Source organism: Dendropsophus ebraccatus, chromosome 5, assembly GCF_027789765.1.
Source record: "Dendropsophus ebraccatus isolate aDenEbr1 chromosome 5, aDenEbr1.pat, whole genome shotgun sequence".
NCBI lineage: Eukaryota > Metazoa > Chordata > Amphibia > Anura > Hylidae > Dendropsophus > Dendropsophus ebraccatus.
Window position 1 is genome coordinate 48658901 of NC_091458.1, and position 26697 is coordinate 48685597.

The following is a 26697-nucleotide window of genomic DNA, read 5'->3' on the forward strand; positions in this document are numbered from 1 at the left end:
GCAATACATAAATAAATATATATATATATACACACATATATCCCCACCCTGATGTGTCACTATTCCCCTCTACGTGTCTCCTTCCTGATGTGACACTACACTATACACTGTCCCCCTTCCAGATGTTACATATATATGACGTTCCCTCCCTGTTGTGTCACTATACCCCACTCCATGTGTCCCCCTTCCAGATGTTATATATATATATATATATATATATAGTCCCCTCCCTGATGTGTCACTATACCCCACTCCATGTGCCCCCCCTTCCAGATGTTATATATATACACACAATCCTGTTGTGTCACTATACCCCACTCCATGTGCCCCCCTTCCAGATGTCATATATATATATATATATATATATATATATACCCACACTCCTGTTGTGTCACTATACCACACTCCATGTGCCCCCCCTTCCAGATGTTATATATATATATATATATATATATATATATATATATATATATATACATACACACACACTCCTGTTGTGTCACTATACCCCACTCCATGTGCCCCCCCTTCCAGATGTTATATACACATACACACACACTCCTGTTGTGTCACTATACCCCACTCCATGTGCCCCCCCTTCCAGATGTTATATATATACACACACACTCCTGTTGTGTCACTATACCCCACTCCATGTGCCCCCCTTCCAGATGTTATATATATACACACACACACTCCTGTTGTGTCACTATACCCCACTCCATGTGCCCCCATTATAGATACATGTCCCAGCTGCTGGCACCTCACAGTCGGGCAGGCTGCAGGTGGCGCGGTCGGTGAGTGAAGGTGTAGTGGGCGGGGCCATGGAGGCAGCTGGGGCGGTCCGGTGTGTGGGCGGGGCCAGTAGCTCCTCCCCGCTCGCTCTTTGCCACGCTCCTAGCTCTCCCGGTCCTCTCTCTCTCTCGCTCTGTCCCCGGCAGCTGTCACCTTCCCTCCATCCCGTGTGCACCATGTTCCGGGCGCCGCTGCTGCTGCTGCTCCTCTTCTCCTCCTCTGCACTGATCTGGGCGGACGCCGAGGAGGACGACACTGACAACACCACCGATCTGCTCATTGAGACAGTGGTGAGTGCGGGGGTCCCGGTCCACGTGTGATGTGCGCCCACAGGTGGCAGATGCCGTGCAGCCCCCTCACACACCTGTGCACCCCCCGGGTACCGCATCCCTGTGTGCACGGTGCCTGCTGCCATAACGGACCGTTCTCCATCCGCTGCAGCTGTATGAGCCGTCCGTCCCCGCTCTGTGCCCCCCGGTGTCCCCCAGGAGAGGTGTGTGCGGGCGGCACCGGACATCTGCCACCTGCTCCCGGCCGACCCCCTGCAGCCCCCGGTGCCCCGGTCTCTCCTGTTGCTCTCAGTCACCCCCCTCCTTGTCTCTTCTCTCCCACAGGTGAAGCCGGAGACGTGTGTGGACACCGTGGAGTGGGGAGACACCATCCAGCTGCACTACACGGTGAGTACACGGCCGCTTCTCCCGAGGCCACATCTGGGCCCGAGCGCTAACATCTGTAACAACAATCACACGTCAGCACTCCGGCCCGGGGGCGGGGCCGCGCTCATCCACGTCACGGGGGCCGCTGCTGCTACTGCAGTGATCTCACAGCTACGTCATCACCTGTGTCTGGCGCGTGGACCGCAATGGGTCATAAAACGGGCTAAGAGAACCAATCAGAGGGCAGCTTTATTTTGCCAACATTCACATCCGTGATGTGATGTGATTGGCTGGTGCGGTAATGTGCAAAATGTCACAGCTTGCCTCACTGAAAAGAACATAAGAGGTTTAGACTATAGGATGTGCCCCCTAACTTCTGATTGGTGGGCTTTGACTGCTGGGACCCCGATCAATCCCTAGAATTTAGAGGTTAAAAAAACTTCTGACATGTCAAATTTTTTTATTAGAGGGGTTTGGGTACTGAGACTTCCATAGATCCCTAAATCAAGCAGAGAGAAGCACTTAGCTAAGCTCTTCTCTCTCTCTGCTACACTCATTGCTGCTGGAAGGAACCATCAGGCAAGAGCTTCACCCAGCTGGTTCCATCGATCAGTGGGGGACTAAGTACTCAGACCCTACTGGTGAAAACTTTTGGCTTTTCTCTGTTGACATGTTAAAACTAAGGGGAACCATCAGCAGGTTAGACGAATCTAACCTGCTTATAGCTCCCTATTGTGCACAGGGCGCAGAGGATGACGGTATGTCTCTTACCTTCATCCTCTGAGCAATTTCTGTGCTGTTTTAATGAAATACTGTGTCCAGTGAGGCTGTTTGGAGCACTGCCCAGCCCCCAGATCTGGCCTCTGGGCTCCACTGATAATCATTAGAAAGGGCTGGCTGGGGGTGGATCTGCATGGGAAGAGCGCAGAGGATGAAGGTAAGAGATATACCTTCATCCTCAGCGCCCTGTGCACATAAGGGAGCTATGAGCAGGTTAGATTTGTCTAAACCAGAGGTAAGGAACCTTGGCTTTCCAGCTGTTGCAAAACTACAACTCCCATCATGCATGGGCAGCCAAAGCTTTAGCTTTGGCTGTCCAGACATGATGGGAGTTGAAGTTTTGCAACAGCTGGAGAGCCAAGGTTCCCTAACCCTGATCTAAACCCCTGATAGTTTCTTTTTAAATGGAAACTAATAGCAGGTTAGTAGACTCTAAGATGCTGTCATGTTCCCATAGCACCCTGCTGAGAATGAAGGTAACTTTCTTACCTTCATCTTCAGAATGCTGGAATCTGATAGTCCGCTATAGGTGTCACCACTATATACATTAATAGCAGTTTTACACATGAGCCTCCTTGTGCTCCATTCCCCACCATATGTTGTTACAGGACACATGATAGGAGCTTAATGATAACCATACTGTACTTTATTGGCTGACTAACCGCTTGTTAGTGTAACATTCGCCATGTGTTCACCCCACAAATATCAATATCAGCTTATGACACCTGAAAGGATTTTCTATTGAATACTGCTAGGGATTACCGGAGCCGGCATTGCGGGCCACATTACACTCGCCGGGCGGATTTCAGGCAAATGCTTGTTTTATAGCAACAAAGTAGAGCACTTAATCCCTGCATTTGGCGCTGTATTATAATTCATGCAGATTGTAGGTTTCTTTGACATAAGCGCTCTGCGCGGTGAGAGAGCCTGGAAAGGTAGATGACAGATGCTGCGGAAAACAGAAATTGAGCTCTTTATGTACACAGGCAGCGCACGCGTAGGGGGTCAGAGTGCCACCAGGGGAGACACAAGCCTCAGATCACATTTGATGCTCTAATATACTTTCAAATCATTAGAGAACACAATTTCCTCTCCAGCGGCTTCCATGTCAGCCGGTCATCACACTGGGGCCGTCTTACAGCATTTTATATCCTCTGCTCCTCTGAGATAACACACAGTGGGGGGCACGGCCCTGCAGAATTATTGGATTGCTCGTAATGGCCGTGAATCCAATAATGGATGAATATTAGGAAATTACTACTGTGTTTCCCTGAAAATAAGACAGTGCCTTATATTATTTTTTTCCTCCTAAAGAGACACTATGTCTTATTTTCGGGGGATGTCTTATTTCTCCCCCCGGCTCTCCCTCTGGCTCAGCGCCCTGGCTCTGCCCCCGGCTCTCCCTCCGTCTCAGCACCCTAGATCTCCCCCTGGCTTTGCCCAGGCTCTCACCCCAGCTCTGCCCCCGGCTCTCACCCTAGCTCTGCCCCCGCATCTCCCTCCAGCTCTCCCCCTGGCTCTCTCACCAACCTAGGAGAGGACCAGGAGTGTGCAGCGGGGACATACAGCAGAGCAGGCATCAGGGGCGTACAAAGAAGCGTGCGGCGAGGGCGTACCACGGGGCATGCAGCGGGGTCATGTGTTGGGTGACGCGTGGATGTCGCAGGTTAGGTTGATTTAAAAGTAATTTTTTTGGAGTACCCCTTTAAGTGGTAAAGATCTTTTTTTTTGTTCTGGGCACAGTCATGGGTCACTAATCGGGTACAGTGTATATAACAGAATATATCTGGGAGCACAGCTGGTCCCTTAAAAATATTCAGCAGTATTGTATACACCTTGATGTATAGCTCAGGTTGGCTGACCTGAAGGGGAATTATTAATCGAGGTTGATGTGTGATAACGCCACAATCAGTCTCAGAATATGACAGTCTGGATAAGATGTCAGGAATTGATGGCACATCATTTTCTATTTCCCCAAAAAATAGGCTATAACTCGAGCAACATGAATATGAAAGAATAACTTGGAGTCTGATGTTTCAGACAGTGTGAAGTGAGCGATAATTATCTGCTGTCATATTGTGTGTATTATATCTGTGTGTCTAGTCACCCCTCCATAAAACCTAATATTGACACACCACAAATTGCCGTCAAGCAATCTCCGGATGATTCATGCCAGCCTTCAGTTGTGCTGACTTGCTGGAAGTGACAATAGAAGATGGAATGAACACAGAGAAACACATGAAAGTTCTTCTGCTTTTATCTAGATTGCTGCGCTGCTGCCATTCTGACATACTAATATATATTATGGCTGGGCTTGAAAAGAAGGTTTTTCTTCTTTATGCTCGCTGCTGAAAATTCTTCTGTTCATATATAATAGGCCCAGATGCCATCACCAGCCAAGAAATCAGGTTATTTCTACTTCCAATACAAACTTAAAGGAGTATTCCTATGTATGTTATAAAGTGATGCATATCGCTAACACTAAGGTGGCATCCATGGCAGCACAGGGACATTCAAGTAAATGGTGCCAGCTACTGTTTCCTTCACATCTGGATGGCTGAGAGCTCCACTTTGCAAGGAGAAACACACTTTTGGTGTTAGTGTCAGATGTGGGAACGTTGCCAGTCATACAGTGATGGCCTGTCATAGCAATATGCCATTACTCTGTAATATGGGAATACCCTGTTATTTTCTTAATGCACGTAAAGGGGTTATCCAGCGAAAGTCTTCCCATACTTATCAGCTACTATATGTCCTGCAGGAAATGTTTTATTTTAAAGTCTGACACAGTGCTCTCTGCTGACATCTGAGGCTGAGACAGGAACTGTCCAGAGCAGGAGAGGTTTTCTATGGGAATCCCCATAAAAAACCTGTCCTGTCTTGGCCAGAGATGTCAGCAAAGAGCAGTGTGTCAGACTTTAAAGGGTGAAAGTGAAACTCTTTTTCTTTCAAATCAACTGATATCAGAATGTTATATAGATTTGTTATTTACTTCTATTAAAAAATCTCCAGTCTTCCAATACTTATTAGCTACTCTATGGCATGCAGGAAATGTTGTTTTATTTTCAGTCTGACACAGTGCTCTCTGCTGACATCTCTGGCCAAGACAGGAACTGTCTTGTTTTTTTTGTGAATCCCCATAGAAAACCTCTCCTGCTCTGGACAGTTCCTGTCTCGGCCAGAGACGTCAGCAAAAAGCAGACTGAAAATAAAACAACCTTTCCTGCAGGACATACAGCAGCTGATAAGTATGAGAAGACTTAAAGGGGTTATCCAGTGTGGGGGCACTTTTTGGGGGGGACCGGGGAGGAGGTGGCTGAAATAAAAGACGTCCACTCACCTCCCCGGTTCCAGCGGCGGGTCACTCATCACGGCGCTCCGGTCCCGGTTCCCGGCCGCTTCCTGGTGTCTGACACGGGCCCGAGACGCTACGTATCAGGGCTGCTCAGCCACTCAGTGAAGGAGGCGGGATCCGTTTGAAGTCCGCTCGGATTCCGCCTCTATCACTGAGTGGTTGAGCGGCCCTGAGTTGTAGCGTCTCGGGCGGCGTCAGACACCAGGAAGCGGCCGGGGACCGGAGCGCAGCAATGAGTGACCCACCGCTGGAACCAGGGATGTGAGTGGACGTCTTTTATTTCAGCCACCTCCCCCCCGGTCCCCCCCCCAAAAGTGCCCCCACACTGGATAACCCCTTTAAGATTTTTAAATAGAAGTCCATTACAAATCTATTTAACTTTCTGCCACAAGTTGATTTGAAAGAAAAATACTTTCTCTGGACAACCCCTTTAATGCCACCTAGGTGCCACATGTGACCCATGATGTCATTATGTTCACATGGATGCAGTGGACCCATGGGTGGAGATCATCCATATTTGTGCCCATCATTCCTATCCAACTGGACAGTAAGCCATATAACAGCTTACTTATGGAGCATATTATTTAGTAAGAGGTTTGTCAATATAGAAGTAAGTGGTAGTCTACAACACCTCTAGTGATCTCCATGTGAGCACCCAATTATAATAACCCACTGCATGACTTCCACAGACAGGTTCCAAAGCTCCGGGAATGTAGTTAAAATCCCTGCTCTTTATTATATATAACAACCCAGACATCCATAGCGGCAGCATTTCAGCCTCATGCGGCCTCTATCAAACCATCAAAAATGAATATCTTTGTTTCATATGGCTCTATAAAGGTCATACTAGACCAATACATTGCCGCTATGCATGTAATTTTTTTTATCTTTTTGATCTCGAATAAAGAACAAGGATTTGACGTACAGTCCCTGGTGGCTTGGATCTGGCCTGTATTACGGTATGTAATATATATTATGTCAGGATGCGATGCATCCACCTCATGAAGGTCACATCTGTGTGAAAGGTTGAGCGTCTTGATGTTGTTATCTATATTTCACACATGTGAACGTTCTTCAGCACGTACTTTTTGATCAAACAGAGGGAATGTCTGTGTCTCCGTTGTGCCGATATCCAATCCTTCTTTTGATGTAAAAAAGAGTAGCATATCATTCGAAACGTGACAGGCAATGGACCTTACAGTGATACTGTGGAGCGCTTCCAATCTGGACGTTCTCTTTACGACTTGTCATCTTTTCAATCATCAATATTGTATCTTTCTGTAATGTTTCTGTCTGTTGTCAGATGACTGTATAAATATTATTATAGGTTACACCATACAGCCTTAGCACAGTTGGGTTCATTATACTAGTGGTAGCTGTATTTTGCTTTATTGGGTGATCGACATTAACAAAATAACATAAAAGCAGTTTTTATACATAGATCATCATCATTAGTGTCAATGGTAACCTGTTGTATCAGGTGTATTGGGGTGCATGTTTTGGTGTGACTGTACATGACTCACTATGACTTAAAGTGTAACTATCATTTCAAAAATCTTCGATTATAAAAGACTTCTGTAATAGGTTTTGTTAGGCTTCTTTCTCTATTCACACCACACCTCACACACACACACACTTTTTATCTGTTTGTCTGCATTACGGAGAATCAAAGTGAAGATGGTTTTGCACAGCCCATTAGAGTGTCGAACTGGGATATCTGGGGCCCGCCAGAGGATATGATCCTAAGGGCCCACCAATGAAGAACCAGTGAGAAACGACATGTCAGTCAGTGTTAGGGCAGGTTCTAAAGCTGGGGGGCCCTCCGATCCTTTGGTGGGCCAGTCCAACACTGGCCCATTGTAACATATGGAGGGGAAAGGGGATGAGGGGGATAGGTGAGCAGGAAGAGGGGAGAACCAGCCTGTGCAATGTGCAGGTTCTGTGGCCACAGAAAAAACTGCTGCCTGGCATAGGGGAAAGCAGATAGAGACATGGAGTTTGCAGGGGGACAACCAGGGGCATATACTAGTGATAGAATGGGCAGATATAGTGCTGCTCCTCATATACATAAACAGCACAGCTTATCCAAAAAAAAGTCCTCTGAAAAGACTGCTAAGCTTTAAAGCGACTCTGTATCCACAACCCACTTCCCCAAACCACTGGTACCATCCGTTTGATGAGAGTAACAATAGGAGAAATCCTGCCAGGGGCGTTCCTAATGATGAGGAGGGAGGGAAGGAAGAAAGGAGAGGTGTCGCAGACCTGGGGCACAGACACTCTAGGCCACCCCACATTGACTCTGCTGCAGATTAAAAGATCTTTTTTTTTTTGTTACCCTAACCAAGGCACCAGGCAGTTTCAAAAAGACGAATGGGAAGGACTTACTCTTATCAAACAGATGGTACCAGCAGTATAGGAACGTGGGTTGGTGGATACAGTATCACTTTAAGCACCCCACCGTCGTATGGGGAAAATAAAGAAGAGGAGCAGGGTGGCCGTTAACCCACACCATACTGATGCCAAGGGATAACTACCTAACCTTTGTAAAGTATATACTCTGCTTAGAATAAAGATTTCATGGCCGTGTTACAGAACTCTCCGTTTGAAAACGAAGAACTTGGGATGAGAGCTCCATCTTGTATAAGATAAGACATCTATCTCTGTCTCATAATAGCGTCCTCTCATTAGCCAGCCTTCCCGCTTCCAATAAAAAGCAGGTAATTGCAGTAACAACCTGTTTTATGATAACCGGAGGAAAGACGATTTCTCCTTGGCTCTTATTATACGCCATAAATATCGTAATTGCTGCAGTAAACAGGGGATAAAATCTCCTTTAAAGTGCGAGGCCATTGTATTTCACTGCAGCAACGGCTTCACGTCGGGTAATTATTGTGCAGTGTTTGGACAACCTGGCAGTGACGGGCGCATGAAATTCAGCAATAAATTTACAGAACAGAAATCTTAGTTTTACTTATTTCTGAAAGGGGGGATAGCTGTCACCACTCTCGTTGCTTATATGGCGGCACCCTATTCCATAGCACTGTACAGAGATTATCACCAGTCTTTCCCCCAGTGAGGCTCACTATCTAGATTCCCTATCTCACACAGACACAGGCTCTATAGCAAGCCTGTTAACCTATCAGTGTATTTTTGGAGTTTCTGGAGGAAACCAGAGTAACCAGAGGAAACCCACACAGCACAGGGAGAGCATTAAGACTCCATGCAGATGTTGACTTTGGTTAGATGTGAACCCAGAACCCCAGAGCTGGAAGAAGTATTTTTCTAGTTTGTTTATTTTTGTCCTTTTATTTTTTGCAATAAAAATAAAACAAAGATACTTTACAATATTTAAAAAATTATAGACAGGGATTCACGTGGGAAAATGTAATAAATACAGTATATATAAATCTTCTCAAAGGGAAAGTAACAGCAGGTTAGAAGATTAAACTGCGGTTATCCTCCCATAGTGCACAGGAGACTGAGAATGGGGGTAGTTTTCTTACCTTCATCCTCAGCACTGTTTTTGCAAAATCATGACTTAAATCATTATGTAAATTAGGTGTTTTGATGCACTGGGGGCTGGTCCTCTGACTGCTCTGTCTTCTTCATGAATATTCACCTAGTGCTCTGCAGTGATGAGTGCTGTCAATAAGTGATGTCAATGCTGTGTGCCGACTCTATATTCATCCTCTGTCTGCTCCAGAAGATCCACACTGTCAAACTGGTAAATCAGACCTTCCTTTTCATCTCCGACCGCCCATAAAGTTGGGGGTAGATATCAATTGTGTTCTTACTACTGTTTGTACACAGGGCTGCCTCCTGAATGTAATCTCTTCTCACTCCTTTTAGCTTATCTCCTGTAGCAGCACTTCAGTACTACCTACTGCAGTTTCTTCTCTTTTGGCCATCTGTAGTTGTGTACAGTAAATCATCCCCCTAGCACAGTGCCAGCCTATTCAGTCCAGTGCACTTTTACCAACATTATGTCATGGTAAAGCAGTGAGGAGTAGACGCTGTGCTGTGATTGGCCAGACAAGTAAGATAAAGGAAGTCCCTGTGTGCGTGCTACTGACAAACAGCCTAGCTCTTAACCTACCCCCTGACATGGAAAGACTGAAAAATAGCTGTGCACCATTGAGGGGAATCTTGCGGGCAAAGCCGAACTGTTGTGGTTGCAGATCAGCTGCAGAAAATCCAATCTGAATTATACTATATCTCTTCTTTTGATCCTTCAATCTGTTGTGTTTTGGTGTTCACCTAATAGTATTGGCACAAACTGTTCATGACACTTCCTGTGTTTTATTAGGTTTACCAATGAAAATATTCCTCTCTGTCCCTAGGGAAGACTTGACGATGGCCGTGTGATTGATAGTTCTTTGTCTCGGGATCCACTTGTGGTGATACTTGGAAAGAAACAAGTCATATCAGGTAATCCAAGATGAAAATATAAAACACAGCTACTTTCTTCCAAACACTGTGCCACACCTGTGTGCAACTTGTCTATAGTTTTAATTGCCTTCTTTCTTCTTTTGGACTAATTGTTTTTGACTAGCTGTTTGCACCCCTGCTGCAATAATAGTTATATTATTTGCTCTGCCCACCACTACTCTATATTGTTATAGTAATAGACAATGACAGCTTCCAAGGAAAACTGTCCAATGATAACAGTTTATAAAGAATACAAAAGAATTAGAATGAACCAGGAGAGTTGGAGAAATGAGAGATCAAGACCAGTAAAGAAAGAAGGAGAACCAGGTAGAAGGAAGAAAGGGCCAAAAAGGGAAATCTTCTATGTAGATAAAGACGTCTCTAACCTAATGTATAAAAACAGTTATGTTATTGTTTCAGGGCACTGGTCTATATGGCGGCACATCTTGACTGTTGTGCATCACTTCACACCTAAAGTTATTACAGCTTAACTGCTGCTGGATTAGTAAGAGGATATAAGTTGCTGGAAAGGGGAAAATATTTTATTACTGGAGTTTCCACAGCAAATGAACATCAAACATTTTACATTTCATGCCTGATATCCCTATCTCTGCAGAGCAGCAGTGCTGAAAACCCATTTATTTAGAGTATCAAGAGTGACAAGCAGTAAGGAAACCAGAACGTCTTTATTGGTTATAGAGCTCGCTGGTCTGAGCTGTTGAAACATCTTCAAGAAGTCGTATTATGCATTAGGGAGTCGGGGGCTTCTTTTAGCTTCACACTATTCATACTGGTCTTAAAGTAGCACAATGAAGACATGCAAAATGAGAATGATTGTTTTGTTTGTGAAGCTTTCTTTATGTAATGAAAAAATACATACTGTACATTCATCCCGTTCAGCCTACTATCCTGCAGTGTTTATCCAGAAGAAGGCGAAAGCCAGTTTTCCTTATAATAGAAAAAAAAACATTCATTCCTGACTCCAAAATCTGGAAGAAAGAAGAGTCCCCATTCTTCAAATGTATCCAGGTTCCTTGTGAATTGGTGTGTTCACCATAGTCTTACTGCTCTTACCTTCTATGTTGGTGTATAACCTTTCTGTAGTAGTAGTAGATTCCCGTCTGTATAATTACAGCATAGTCCCAGGTGAAAATGATAAAGGAGATCTCAGTATCACTCCTTTATATTTATACATAGTTATTAGAGTGCCACATCAGTGTCTGCAATAACTATCCCTGATTTTGATCATCTTTCTGGTTACTGTAGTCCACCCATTGCATTTATTACTTTGTTGCCCACCTCTAAACAGAACAGTCACAAGTGCATATTTAATTCTTACTTCCTTAGACAGTTCATTCTTATAGTTATTATTATAAGTTATATAATGAAGAAGACGTGTCCTATGTGCAGTAGGGGACAGTGCTATGTGAATCCTGTAATAATGAATAAGAGCTTTGCAGCAGAGCATGGGAGCCAAGAAGGCATAGCCCATCAACCTGTGGTTTCTTAATAGAATAGTAATTCTGGGAACATTTCCTGCAAAAAAGAAAAAGCTAATAATGCATGTACAAATGTGTGGTTTCATTGTAGTTTTCAATGTGATAGTGGTGGAGTAGCATAAGTGAATTAACTCCTAAAGTGAATGTCCAGCCTTAGGCTGGGTTCACACTACGTATATTTCAGTCAGTATTGTGGTCCTCATATTGCAACCAAAACCAGGAGTGGATTAAAAACACAGAAAGGATCTGTTCTCACAATGGTGAAATTGAGTGGATGGCCGCCATTTAATGGCAAATATTTGCTGTTATTGTAGAACAACGGCTGTTATATTGAAATAATGCCAGTTATTTACTGTTATATGGCGGCCATCCACTCAATTTCAACATTGTGTGAACAGATCCTTTCTGTGTTATTAATCCACTCCTGGTTTTGGTTGCAATATGAGGACGGGCAGGAGGTGATGGGGAAAAGCTATACTTGCCAGTCCTTGTTGCTCACAGTGCAGTGCCACCACTCACAGTCACTCACCAGGCTCCTGAAGCTCCCATTCTTGTGATGTCATGGTCCCACTCAGAAATCAGTGACTGAGGCGGGACATCTCTGCAGTCACTGATTGGCTGAGCAGGCAGTTCCTGTCTTAGACAAATCAGTTTTTTGGGGTAAATTTAGAGCAAAATTATTTCAAAATGAACTTATTCCCTTATTTCTATCATCGGCATAAAAACATAAAGAGGGAATTAAGGCATTTCACACACTGGTGATAAAAAAAACACAGTAATGGGACTTGTTTCTTGACATATAAGTTAATACATATATTAAAAGAAAATGAATGTGTGTATAGATCAGTGATTGTACAGCCATTGAAATGAGATACTTTTTTCTATATTCACAGGTCTAGAAAAGAGTCTTCTAGGAATGTGTGTTGGGTGAGTATCCCTAAACCAGGCCAGGCATATACTAATATACCAGGTCTCTTGTTTTAGTTGATTTTAATGCACCAGGTCTGTTAATTTAGCGGATACACCAAAAGACTCATTATACCATAATGCTGTGATACTTTTCACTAACCTACTACTCCATCATACAGTAAAAGGCTGGGTTCACACTACGTATATTTTAGTCAGTATTGTGGTCCTCATATTGCAACCAAAACCAAGAGTGGATTAAAAACACAGAAAGGATCTGTTCACACAATGATGAAATTGAGTGAATGGCCGCCATATAACGGTAAATAACTTCCATTATTTCAATATAACAGCCGTTGTTTTAAAATAACAGCAAATATTTGCCATTAAATGACGGCCATCCACTCAATTTCAACATTGTATGGACAGAGCCTTTCTGTGTTTTTAATCCACTACTGGTTTTGGTTGCAATATGAGGACCACAATACTGACTGAAATATACGTAGTGTGAACGCAGCCTTAATGTAGACTAGACATGAGGAAATCTCTAGCGTGCTCGGGTCCATCCAAACATGAGCGTGAAGCTGTGGCTGCAGAATTTGGATGCAGCCCTTGGGATTCCTGGAAAATCTAGATACATCTTATAGCCTATGGCTGTATCTATGTTATCCAGGCAGGTTTAGGGCTGCATCCAACTTCTGCAGCCACCGGTAATCAAATGCTGCACACTCTTATTCGGATGGACCAGAGCATGCTCAAGATTCACTCATCTCTAATGTAGACAGATTGGCTTATTTAAGTACATGTAAAATAAATACTTCATCCCATATAAACCTGTTACGTGATTTGCAACAACCTGAAAAGCCTTCCATTCTGCTTGTTGCTCCAACAACTATTGCAATTCCGCTGTCTATCTCCCTTTGTTGAGCTGTCACAGTCTCGGCTTTGGTGAAGTTTTAGTATATTATATTCTCATCTACAGAAGGTATCATGTGGATAAAAGCACTTGATGAGATTCTCCTCCAGAAACACCAATGTCAGCTCTTACATCTCCTTCTCCCAGTCTTCTCTTTGTTCTGTAATCCTGGAGATTTAAGCCACATATCTTTGAACAACATAGCTAGCTTGCCTTGAAATGAATAATAGAGGGATTGATATATACAGGATCTTGTCGTAAAGGAAGGTATTTTAATGATAGAGCTAGTTGGGATCTGCAGTGACCCCCTCAGACCTGCTCAAGATGAGTGATGTTGCTGACTTGCATTATCTGAGGATTTTCTTAGTTGTAATGCTGAGCTGGCCACATAAACTATGATACGGCTGTGGATTTTATTGGAGATTTTCTATATCAAAATACTGTCTTCCAGCAGTTTCTTGCACTGTAGCACCCCCTATATATTACTCCTAAACAGTCTGGGGATGCAAAACATTTTTAAAAGGGAGAAGACTTTTAAGCGTACTTTGGAAACCTTTGACTTGTCCTATGGACAGGTCAAGAGTTTGAATTGGTTGAGGTCTGATTGTTCAGAATGTGGCCAACCAGTAGAATGTGATCACGCAGACAAGTGTTACCGTGTGGAGCACTCCACTCCGTGTCTATGTGAGTGAGACATCTCCATACACTTACATTTGCCTGCCCTCTTAATCACATGACATGAAGCTGGGAGAGAATGAGCCAAAGACTCACGTGTCCTGGCTATTTCTCCTGATCAGTCGGGGTCTGAACACTCAGGCCTTGACCAGTCCAAACATTTGATGTCTCCTTGACATGTCTTTTGGAAAAGACAGTGGCCATTTAAATTACATAAAAGTTGCTCACCTCACTGATTCCCCACTGCTGCTGTTCTGACGCTTACCTGATTTCTACTTCCTGGTCCCCTCTTTACACACAGGAAGTGCTGTGTTATTGGCTAAGCACCTCCTTAGCCACTCACTGATTGGCTGAGCAGGCATTTCCTGTGTGTCTGGATAAGACCTGGAGGGGAAGATCACCAGGGACTGCGGCAGGGCAATAGGTGACCACCATGGACTTCTATGGCAAAAAAAAACACACATTTATATGTATTTGCACGGGGTACTGTTTTCTAAAATAGTCTCTTGTCTCATCTTTTCCTCATAACTTCTTACCCAACACTTTCAAAGTCACAGTAAATGACATTTTACATGTAGATACAAAGCTGTCATGTGTCTAGTATAAAGCCCAACCTGGGGTGTTTGTTCTTACCACGCTGCGTCCACAGCAAATGACTGATTCACTTAGACAGACCTGGCAGGACTCAGAAGGTCGCTGGTCTATAAAACACATCACATTTGTAGAGGTGAATCACTTTCCATGCCAAGGCAAGCTACAGAGCATCGGACCAAGCCATAGTAAATACAATCACCGATGTCTCTTGTGGAATTAGTCAGATTGCAATTAGATGAAATAATTGCTCTCGTCTTGCTAAATCTTGCGTTATTAAATTTCTTTCACACTCTATGGATGGTATGCAAATTTGTCATTTTAATGTTATAACATTATTATAGAAAATTTCAATACCACTTTATGCACAAGCACAAAATCCATTCTGCCAGGGATCATCAACAACTAATTGGAAAACTCACCTTTCTGGTTTAAAGTGCACCTGTCATTAGCAAAAAAAAAGCATTAACACTCACCTGGTGTATATGGGTAAAAGGCTCCTAGCCCTTACACACTCCACCTATAATCCACAAATGCCAAAAGTTATTAGGTATAGGTCTCCGTTCATCATGAACATCCCTGCCACTTCCTGATTTAAGTGGGGACCCGGGTCATGACGTGTCAATGGCCGTAGCGGGGTAATCTTTACTGGGTCCATTCTGTGATTCTGTTCTTACTCAGATACCCACCAGACTTAAAGCTAAATAGTATAACATATGTGAGAAAAACATACAAAGCATGTATTAATACAGCTATGTGTCGAGAATAAGAACTTTACAATAGATGAGAGGACCAGGAGATGATGGAGTAGATTATTGTACAGACAAATGATGATTATGATGACGGAATGAAGCACAAGATGATAAACAGGAACTAACATAAGAACCAATTCTTACTGTCATTAATCTTTCTTTAGATCTTGTCTAAACTCTAACTTAACACCAGATAACTAAACCTATGTGTCCCTGCAAACGTCCCTATAGAAACCCTACACTGACTCCCCCTAGCAGAAACAGCAATCAGGCACCAGGACCCAGAAATAAAGGCAAGAAAGCAGAAACTAAGGGCTGATGGCATCTTTTCAGCAGGCCTAAAAAGCGCTATTTACCAACTGCACATCTCCTTATGTAAATAGGAGACGTGCGGACAATAACAATAGATTTAAATGGCAAAGCCATAAAACTGAAGTGTTATTATTTGCAATAAAGTTCCTTTTTTTCGGAATAACTTGAGAAGAAACATAATTAGACTTCAAAACAGTGACACGTCCCACCTCCCACTGGTCGCTCCTGGGGACAGCTTGTATATGGAACCCCCAGCAATCTACGGCTGAGGCCACCACACCCCGCTCTTACAGCAGGATAGCTTCCTATTTAGCACTGGTGTTCTAATTGAACTCATTTTCTATCAGTATCACAGTAGGACCAGGGCGGCAATAGCTATCATGCTGTGTTTCTAAGCAGTTACTTGTATATGCCACCTTGATAATCCTATGATTGCTTTATCATCAGAGAGAAGCGTAAAGTTGTCATCCCCCCTCATCTGGCTTATGGAAAGAGAGGATTCCCACCTTCCATACCAGGTAAAATACATGATTTATTGTTTACTGCGAAAGTAAAATTGTTAGTGAGTCCAGAATGTTCCCCACCAGTAAGGAAATAGCATTACAATTAGGGGATAGAAGGATAAGTATACGTGTGAGAAGAAGACAAAGCTAGACAACACCAATGAAAGGGTTACAGCACATCTGGCACCACTCATACCGCGACTAATGGAAACGTTTGACTTGGTTTTTTTTTACAATATTTTTTATAATGTCAGAGACTTTATTATCACGCCTCTTATACTTGAGGTACATACTGTAAACACATAATGGGTTTGCTACAGATGTGATGCTGCACAGTCCATGCATCAAATCTGTAGCCTCAAATCAGCAGAAAACATGGTACTTGTCAATGTACCCTAAAAGGAGTTCATAAAGGGGATACTCCAGAGGAAAAAAATTTTTAAATCAGCTGGCTTCAGAAAGTTATACAGATTTGTAAAATACTTCCGTTAAAAAATCTCAAGTCCAGTAGTTCAGCTGCTGAATGTCCTGCAGGAAGTGTTGTATTTTTTCCAGTCTGACACAGTGCTCTCTGCTGCCACCTCTGTCTACAACAGGAACTGTCTAGGGTGGCGGAGGTTTTCTATGGGGAATTTCTACAGCTCTTGACAGAGGTGGCAGCAGAGAGCACAGTGTCTGACTGCAAAGAATACATCACTTTGTCCGGAGCATACAACAGTTGTAAAGTACTAAAAAGACTTGATTTTTTTATTTTTTAATAGAAGTAATGTACAGGGCTATGTTCACACAACGTGTATTTTTGTAAAATCACGGCCGTTGTACAAAGGCCGTGATTATTACGAGAATATATGTTACATAGCTTCCTATGGGATCCTGGCCGGAGCGTATACACATAGGGAGGCATTTATTAAGTCCGGCGTTTTTTACGCCGGACTTAAAAATGCCCCCGCAGCTCCGGCGGTACGGGGATTTATGTAGAGGCGGACTGCCTGTACATAAATCCTGTGCGCGCCGGTGCGCACCGCCGAAAACCTACGCCAGCTGAGGACTGGAGTAGGTTTTCGGCGTACATTTGGGCGGAACGGATGATAAATCGCGCGGACTCTGAGTCCGCGCCCTCCGTTCCGCCCACTTCCTGCCTACTTTCCGCCCCCTTTCCGCCCCCTGGCGTACTCGGCGGAAAGTGCCGATTTGCGATTATTTTATTCGCAAATCGGCCATTTGCGTATAAAATAATACGCAAATCGGCACTTTCCGCAAAAAATCATCCATTCGCCGGATGATACATGTGGCCCATAGTGTATGCTCCGGCCTGGATCCCTCGCGGCACTGCAAACAACTGACATGTTAGTTTTCTGCGGCCGCTATTCATTGAATAGCGGCTGCAGAAACCCATGTCAGTGCACACTATGGCCGTGTGCTCCATAGCATGCAGTGTAAAGTTCTGGATGTGCCCGCATCAGAACACTGCGGCCCGAAAGATCATCTGGCCAGTACTGCAGGGATGATCTTTTAAGAGACCGGACGTTCCGTGACCCGGACAGGTCACGGAACGGCCGGTCTCATACGATGCGTGCACATGGCCCAAATCTGTAAAACTTTTTTGCACCAGTTGATTTAAAAACATTTTTCCCAGAGTCCCCCTTTAAACACTGATTCAGTGATTTATTAGTGTGGGTCCAACCCACAGTACTCTTTTGGATCAGCATACTGAAGAACCAGTAAGTTCCTCTGTCCTTTTCACCCTGGAGCATGATGGGCCATTCATGAGGGGTCACACCCTCACACCAATTAAATACTGATGGCTTCTCTGTGGGGCATCAATGTTTATTAGGAATCTGATGGCTACAGACAAAACATGACTTTTTGACATCACTGGGGCTCATGAACTGATTTGTGGTGATTATAGAGACTCCCCAAGACTTCTCCTATATGTAGATTTGGCTATTCACACAAACTTTATTTTCATAATGACCAAATGACATACAGTAACTAATATTTTTAGCTTCTTTGTTTGCATCAATAAAGCAGTATTTTCACTTATTACACGTGCATATGGATACCTAACCATCAGACGCATGTTCTTTTCCCTACAGCTGATGCAGTGCTGCAGTTTGAGACTGAAGTCATATCATTGTCTAAGCCCACCCAGTGGCAGACGCTAGTAAATGATGTGCTGCCCATGCTGTGCATTGCTTTAGTGCCCACTCTTCTAGGGCTCATTGGTTATCACCTCTACTCCAAGTCCAAGTCTCCGACTGTATCAAAGAAGAAACTGAAGGAAGAAAAAAAGAACAAAGCAAAAAGGAAATAAAGAACTCGCATTTTCTCAGACTCACGAGTCTCATTATTTAATGATCTGAAGGACGGTCTTATGGGTACTGGAGACCCGGCCACTTCACATCTTTTATTTGGAGAACATTACGCGTCGGTATTCCTGATATTTACGGTTATTGTGTAGGGTTATGATACTTGGCGAACCTCCCCTTTTACATTTGGGAAGTACACGTACAGCTGGTATACTTCCTCTCCACTTTGGAGATTTCTTTGCTGGGTATAAAAGGGGAAATTCAGTTCTCACTTCCCTGTTATCCCATTACCATACATCAGCTGTATCACATATAATGGTAAATCTGAACACAACAAACATATTTATAATTGGCTTATTTGCTGGAGCAAATCTAACTATACTGTTACTGATCCACGACCAATATTACCACTATACAGGGAACATATAATACTGCCTCACTCTGACTATTACCTCCACAGTACAGTCACTGTACGGTATAATGGTAACTAGCAGTTCTACACAGGAGCTCTATGACTCTTCTTTAGATGACGACCTCCACTACTACTTGTCTTCACAGAATTGCTAGACTAATGTCTTATTTGCCTTACTTTTCTAGCACCTTCCCTACCTGTATACAAACTACCCATCCATAGTGTCCCAATATTAGTAACGGCCAAACCAACCCAACGGTATGTGAAGAAATTAAAAAAGTACATACCATTACAAAATAGCAAACACAGCAGCTGTCTTCAGAAAGGCTGATAATTCAATTTATGGTGGGCTTTTCCCCTGGCCCAGACACTCAAAATCTTCCCCTTAGTCTGTGGCTTCACGCATGGTTGCTGTATTTTGCTTTAATGTTGCTCGCTAACTAGTTATATGCAACTTCTCTTTTTAAACTGTGTGGCTAAAGCTCCATGCAACTGTCCACTTGTCTATGACATCATAATAGGTGTGACATCATAATAGAACACTAAAGGGCTATATAAGCAGCCTTACAGCCACCTGCCTTCAGACACACAAGTGTGCACCAGGGAGGCTGAGGGCAGAGGGGGGATACATGTTTTTTGGGGGACTGAGTGTAGCACCCCCCTCTATCTAAATGGCAGGTGGGGCGAGACTGTATCCCCCTCTACCCTAAGCCTTCCTCAGAACGTCTGAGGAAGGACTGAAGACAATTGACTGTAAGGCTTCTTATTCAGCCCTGCAGTGTTCTATTATGATCTATAGAACTATATAACTAGCCATCAAGCAAAATAGAAGCAAGATATAGCAACCAAACCTCAAACCAAAGGTATACAGGGAAAGAAAAAAAAAGTACATACCATCACAAAATTACAAACACAGCGGTTTTCGTGAGACAGGCTGAAAAGTCTATTTGGGGTGGTCTTTTCCCCTGGCCCAGACCCTGAAAATCCATCAGGGCCAATAAGAAAAATCTTTGAGGCGAGAACCCCACTTAGTAGTCTGTAGCTTTAGGCTCGGTTGCTGTATCTTTCTTCAATATTGCTCACTAGCCAGTTGTATACAACTTCTCCATTGAGGCTGGGTTCACACTACGTATATTTCAGTCAGTATTGCAACCAAAACCAGGAATGGATTAAAAACACAGAAAGCATCTGTTCACACAATGTTGATGGCCGCCATTTAATGGCAAATATTTGCTGTTATTTTAGAACAACGGCTGTTATATTGAAATAATGGCCGTTATTTACTGTTATATGGCAGCCATCCACTCAATTTCAACATTGTGGGAACAGATCCTTTCTGTGTTTTTAATCCACTCCTGGTTTTGGTTGCAATACTGACTGAAATATACTGACTGAAATATACGTAGTGTGAACCCAGCCTTACACTGTAGCACTCTTTACGTGCCCCAACCATTTAGTAAGGTCCCTTTTTCCCCACAACTTTTTCCTTGTCTGTCTCCTTTCCCCAGTTCTGAGCTGCTACTTTCTGGTGAAGACACAAAAAACTGTGTGTGAGCTGTTCTTTTCGTATCTCCCTCCTTTTTGAGACAGCTGATGTAAACAAGTCCCTGGCAGGCTTTATCTGCAACTTTGTAGCTTCTTTCTAATGCTAAGAGGGTTAATCAGAGGTCAAATTGTTGATGAAATCATAACAGAATTATACATTCGCTGCTCATCAGAATCCCTGGAAAGATGAGTGCAGCAACATACTAAGTTTTTTTAGCTATCTGCCAGCCAAAGAGGGAGATAGTGATACATTGTATATTAAGGTACTGTTCCGCGCTAATGGTAACACTGTATGTATCAATGCACGTATGTTTACACACTCTGCTACACTGCAAGCAGATAACTGGCTAGATCATAAAGTATCAGTGTGCAGTCGGTTAACTGACCTGATAGGCGCTGGTGATCAGCCTCCTTGTAGGTGTTGTGGCTAAGCTAAAAGCACAGATCAATGTTCAACCCTAATGTAGGTCAGCTAGAAAGCATCTAGCACTGAAAAAATACTGTACCTGGTATGCATCACCTACAAGTGTTCACTTTACAATTTTTAGCTGAACACAAATAGAGATACTTTCTTTCAAAAACAGTGCCACCCCCTAGGTTGTGTGTGGTATTACAATTTTGCTCCATTCACTTTGTTTCTGGAAAGAGGTAGCCATGTTTCTATAAGCCTGGACAACCCCTTTAAGAAGCAAAGTTGTCTGTCCATGTAGCACCACCAGTAGTTGCATCCAACATAATTTTCTGTGGTTTCACATCACTGTTAGGGTAGGGTCATGTGGAGTATATGGAATTTCCCCATAGGAAAGCTGCATCATTTACTGTAGCAGCAGAAAATATCAGCACACACGGTGTGGATTACATATGCACAACATACGTTTTGTGCCAGAAATGCTCAAGATTTATTTAGTCAATAGGGAAGTCAAGATGCACTATAAGGCTATGTTCACACTACGTATGAGACCGGACGTTCTTTTGGCCACAGGGTTCTGATGCGGGCGCATCAGAACCTCCCATAGCACACAGTGAAGTAAGCAGCCGGAGCAATCAATGAATTGCGGCCGCAGAAAACTGACATGTCAGTTTTTTGCGGCGCTGCACGGGATCCCGGACGGAGCGTACACGATGTGTATACGCTCCGGCCAGGATCCCATAGAACGATAGGCATTGTTCCACAACGTGCAAAGTACGTCCGTTGTTGCCGATGGCAACAACCGCCGTACTTTTACGTAGTGTGAACATAGCCTAAGGCTATATTCACACTATGTAAGTTCCGCAGAAATCACAGCCGTTGTTACAACAGCCGTGATTTCCGCGATACTTACGTAGTGCTGCAGGCTGAGGGAATCCCGGCCGGAGTGTACCATGTGTCTCCCTAGCGGCACAGCGAGAAGCTGACATGTCAGTTTTCTGAGACCGCTATTCACTGAATGGCAGCCGCAGAAAAACCCTATCAGTTCACACTATGGAGCGTGCAGCATCGGCCGCACGCTCTATTGTGTGCAGTGGGGAGTTCTGATGTGGGTGTGCGAGGATACACCTGCATCAGAACTCAGTGGCGCTAAAGATCATCCGGCGGAAGATTTTTTCTGAGACTGGCTGGTCTCTTACCAAGTGTAAACATAGCCTAAACTGGGAAAGCGTGCCAAGCAAAGTATGTACAGGAGCTGAAACGCCTGTCAAATGCCAGACTTCTGTCTGTAGTGGTGAAGTGCACAGTGGTTTATTCCTTACTTAGCCATGTACCCAGCCCTGCAAATGTACAGCAGGACATCCCTACTCACACCTTGTCTAGAATGTGGTACCTTGAGGTCACACCGCCACACTCTTATTGAAGGCGGCTCCATCTGCATATTAAATTAAATATTATTAATTATTAATAAAGCTACCTGAATACCCATTATTTTCAAATGATTTCGGCACTGTTTCAGTATAAACTGGTTTTTGTTGCATAGAAATCACTGAAATGAATCCTCATAGTGCATGTTATGTGCTCTATATTACAGGGGAACTTGCTCAAACAAATATGATTTAATAAGTTTGCTGCTTCTTTAGTCTGCGTTTAATAGGAAAATGTGGCACGTTATAAGAGTTCAGAGTCGTTTTGGATAAGCCTGTACTGTATTAAGATTTTTGTCTCTTGTCATCTTATTACTGGCTTATCGGAAAGGCTTCTTCATCTTTACTTTAATCTTTTCATTTGGAAAGGCCTCAGGAAGAAGAGCACTTAATTTTCAAAAAAAGAAATGTCAACACTCTTTCTATGCAGGTTTTACGCAGGTTGAGCACAATTATGTGACTTTCGAAATTAAAGTGTATAATAGAAAATGACATGTTCAGCCCGTTCCTAATACTTTATTAGGCCAGGTTTACACTTACCCAAAGATCGGGAGGTAAACAGATCTTTGAACTGATTCTATTTATTTTAATGGGGCAGTTTAAAGCAACCAGCGTGGTAATAGTGCTAACGAACATGCCGTATATCAGAACGCTGCCGTCCGGCCTTCGCTTGAAGCATTCTGCCGTCCAGCCTTCACTTGCAGCGTTGTGCCGTCCGGCCTTTGCTTGCAGCGTTCTGCCGTCCGGCCTTGAAGGATAGGACAACTGATGCATTTCTGCCATCACTGGCACCAGTTGTCACAAAAGAAGGATGCAGGACCACCGGATATATATGAAAACTCAGCCTTACACTTTCTCCCTCCTGTGAGGACTGATTCTAATGATAGAGTAGGGCAGTGATGCTAATGGCAATACATATGTAGAAGAAAAGGTAGGAGAAGAAGGAGGACACAGGTGTGTTCACACATTCTACATAAGAAGTCATAGTATCAGTCTCCAATCTTCCTAGCTGTTACCTATTGGCGAAGACTCCCAGTCCAGACCTTGAATTAAAGCAAAGAGCATAAAATAACAAGATTCCCATAGCCATAGAGCATAGTCAGTAACAGAGCGGGAGGGGCCTTTCCCCCGCAGCTGCTTGCAGAGCGTGACACAAAGCAAGTATACATTTTAAGAATATAACGCAGACAAAATGGTCCCACAGCTCCACAATAGGAATAATTCCAAGATATAACCCCTTTAATGTTGTGGCTGATCAGTTTATTCTTCATCTTTATTTTGGCATGACCATAATAATTGTTAAAAGTGTATTTGTCAGCTGCACTGTTAGATCAATGAGACACATTCATATATCAGCCTGTAATTCCATGGAGAAAAAAAACAGACATGGCCGCACATCCACATGGCTCACACTGATCATCCATCCACTTCTCAGCACTAACATCAGGAGTTTGTTACAATTTGATCAGCGTGTATAACCCCAAGTAACCCCAAGTCCCTATCCTAAAGTGGCGCACGGTGACCGCCATTGCCACAAAAACAGCACGGAGGAGGGAGCAACCCAGCAATCTAGCAGCCCCAATACAGCCAGACAACCCTCTGGGCCTCACCACCCCACAGTCACTGCACTGCGGCAAAAGATGGCCGCCACACAGACGCAGGTGGAATTGCTCACCATGTTCTCTCAGCCAAAGGACTGGAGAGAGCTAGGTACAGACCCTATATAGAATTTCAGATTAAAAACACCTGGGTGTAGGGGGAGTGCTGGCCAAGGTACAAAAAGGGTGAAAGGGACAGAATTAGAGATGAGCGAACCGGGTTCTGGTTCGAGTCCATCCGAACCCGAACATTCAGCATTTGATTAGCGGGGGCTGCTGAACTTGGATAAAGCTCTAAGGTTGTCTGGAAAACATGGATACAGCCAATGACTATATTCAAGTTTTCCACATAGCCTTAGGGCTTTATCCAAGTTCAGCAGCCACCGCTAATCAAATGCCGAAAGTTCGGGTTCGGATGGACTCGAGCATGCTCCAGGTTCGCTCATCTCTAGACAGAATACAAAACGTAATTCCATGGAGAAAAAGAACAGACACGGCTGCACATCCACATGGCTCACAGTGATCATCCGCTTCTCAGCACTATTTAATACTAACATCAGGAGTTAGTCACAATTTGATCAGAGTGTATAAACCCAAACACCGCTTCAGGGTTCCTGATTCCCATGGGTCTCTAACCTAAAGTAGCAATGATTGTCGCCATGCTGCACTGCGTCATTATAGGTTAGGGACCCACACGATTTGGGAACCTTGAAGCGGTGTGTGGGCTTATACACTTTTATCAAATTGTAACTAACGTCTGATGTTAGTATTAAATAGTGCTGAAAAATGGATGATTAGTGTGAGCCTGGGCCAGTTATGGAAACACAGATGGCTATATAAAGGGTATCATGTGTCTTCACCTAACAGCTGTCTAACAGTGTCAGCAGTTTGGAATGTGAATTGCAACTGATTCATTTTAATGTATATATGAGGATTTTTGTAGGTGCTCTGTTTTATTACTGAGTTCAGTTTTCAATTTCATATAATGAAGCCCTACTTGTTCAGAAGGAGGTGATGGGTTTAAGTGCTGTAAAATACATACTGCAGCTGCTTTAGAACTTCTTTGTAAAGTGAAAAGAAAATCTCCATGTCTGACCAGTGACTGACATGAACAGCCATATACAACCAAACCCACCATAGGTAATGAGCACTTAAGGGTCCATTTACACGGAAAGATTATCTGACAAATTATCTGCCAACGATTTGAAGCCAAAGCCAGGAATGCATCTGAAAAGGAGAAATCTCAGTCTTTCCCTTATGACCTGATCCCCGTTTATAGTCTGTTTCTGGCTTTGGCTTCAAATCTTTGGCAGATAATCTGTCAGATAATCTTTCTGTGTAAATAGACCCGAACTTGCTATTCTGGTTGTGCAAGGTTTATGTAAACAGAGAAACAACCAAATAAAGGAGAGATTTTAATTGTTTTTATTTTCTGCTGTTTTCTGGAAAATAACTGGGATTGTACAGCTTCGCAAATCTAAGATGAATCACACAATCCCAAAAGTGAAGAAGTTCTTATATAGTTAAGTCCGCGCCCCCAATACAAAGTCAATTGTAGAGAACAAACCTGGTCACAGTGTACGGCTGACCACGTGAGCAGCTTCAATGACGTTATGGACAGGACGCTGAACCCTCTTGTCAGTAACAGGAACTTGTGGGGCAAGTTTCTGGGGTAAGTTGCTGCGGTTGTTGAGAATTAGTAGTGGGTTGTGCTGGGTAAGAACCTCATCACTTACAGAGATGCCATCTAGATACTGCTTCAGCAAAACGCGGAGTTTTTGGTTATCTTGAGAAAGAACGTTTTTCTCCCGTTCAAGTGCCCAGCGTTCAAGAAGAACTTTGTTGTACCGTTTCCAAAACTGATCTAAGGCGGTGTAGTCCAACATCAGCTGAAGGAGAAAGAAGGAATCAAAGCTTTTTTGTAGAATTATAGTTGAGACATAACTCGATAGGTCCAGTAAATATACAGTAAAATAATTTAATTTTCTACCCCCCCCCCCAATATCTGCTGTATACGTTTTTATATATTAATAATATCATACAACAGTATAAGAAAACGTCAGCTTTATGCCTCATGTGCTGTTGTTTATGTAGTTGTATACCACAAAGTGAACACATTATTCCGGTGTTGTTCAAGTCTATACTCAAGGTGGTCTTCTTAATGAGATTCCAACTGGATTATGTGTTGAGTACAAAAAAACAATAAGGTATTGTTACATCTGATGGTCTGTCCTGCTGATCACACTGGGTTATAAAATTGCTGTGAAAATGCTCCTTCTCAGGGAGGCTTCTTTCAGACTGAGCGCTTTATTACATATATAGATGCATATAGTCCTGTGGTCTCTGCCACCTACATGGTAGCAGCAGATCCTATAAATCCTTGGGCTTGCTTTTATAGCTCATTCTACAGATGATCAACCAGTTTGAGATCTGGGGGTTTTCCCATCTTGTTATCGGACTATGTTTAGCTGTTTTCTTGGCTCCATGACAAGCTGTACTTAGTCTGTATGATGTTTAAGGTGTTGCATGTACTATAATCTAATCAGTGTAAAAGTTGTAAGCTTTGTAGCCAGTAGCGTACACTGTTACTGACCTGTGCCAGCTGCTCAGAAGGCTTCTCCATGCTGGCTCTCTCAGCCTCCTCCCTCTCTGCATCACTTAAGGAGGATGGGTAGAATGGCAGGACTTTCTCTTCCTCAGTTTCCAGTTTCCGACACATTTCAGCCAAGCGCAGAATCTGCTCTCCCTGCTCATAGGACAAGCAATGACATCTTATTTAGAAGAATTCAACAGGCAAACATTTCTTTAAAATACTTTTTCATGGTAAAA

At 43.4% G+C, this 26697-nt stretch overlaps 2 protein-coding genes across 4 annotated transcripts in view; one reads left to right on the plus strand and one right to left on the minus strand.

Annotated features, from left to right (window-relative positions):
* Positions 1–892: 892 nt before the first annotated feature.
* On the plus strand, positions 893–18502 carry FKBP11 (FKBP prolyl isomerase 11). The gene is made up of 6 exons (XM_069970100.1): positions 893–1085; positions 1410–1472; positions 9927–10014; positions 12407–12440; positions 16113–16183; positions 18265–18502. The coding sequence occupies exons 1-6, from the start codon at positions 972–974 to the stop codon at positions 18480–18482; spliced, it is 588 nt and encodes a 195-aa protein (XP_069826201.1). The 5' UTR covers positions 893–971; the 3' UTR covers positions 18483–18502.
* Positions 18503–25295: 6793 nt separating this feature from the next.
* Positions 25296–26697, minus strand: part of CCDC65 (coiled-coil domain containing 65) — a 57734-nt gene continuing 56332 nt past the window's right edge. For all 3 annotated transcript variants that reach the window (XM_069972144.1, XM_069972143.1, XM_069972145.1), the window contains exons 8-9: positions 26462–26614; positions 25296–25757 (exon numbers count right to left, since the gene is read on the minus strand). In XM_069972144.1, coding sequence (XP_069828245.1) covers positions 25440–25757; positions 26462–26614 — 471 coding nt within the window. In that variant the 3' untranslated portion in view covers positions 25296–25439. The remainder of the gene's footprint in view (positions 25758–26461; positions 26615–26697) is intronic.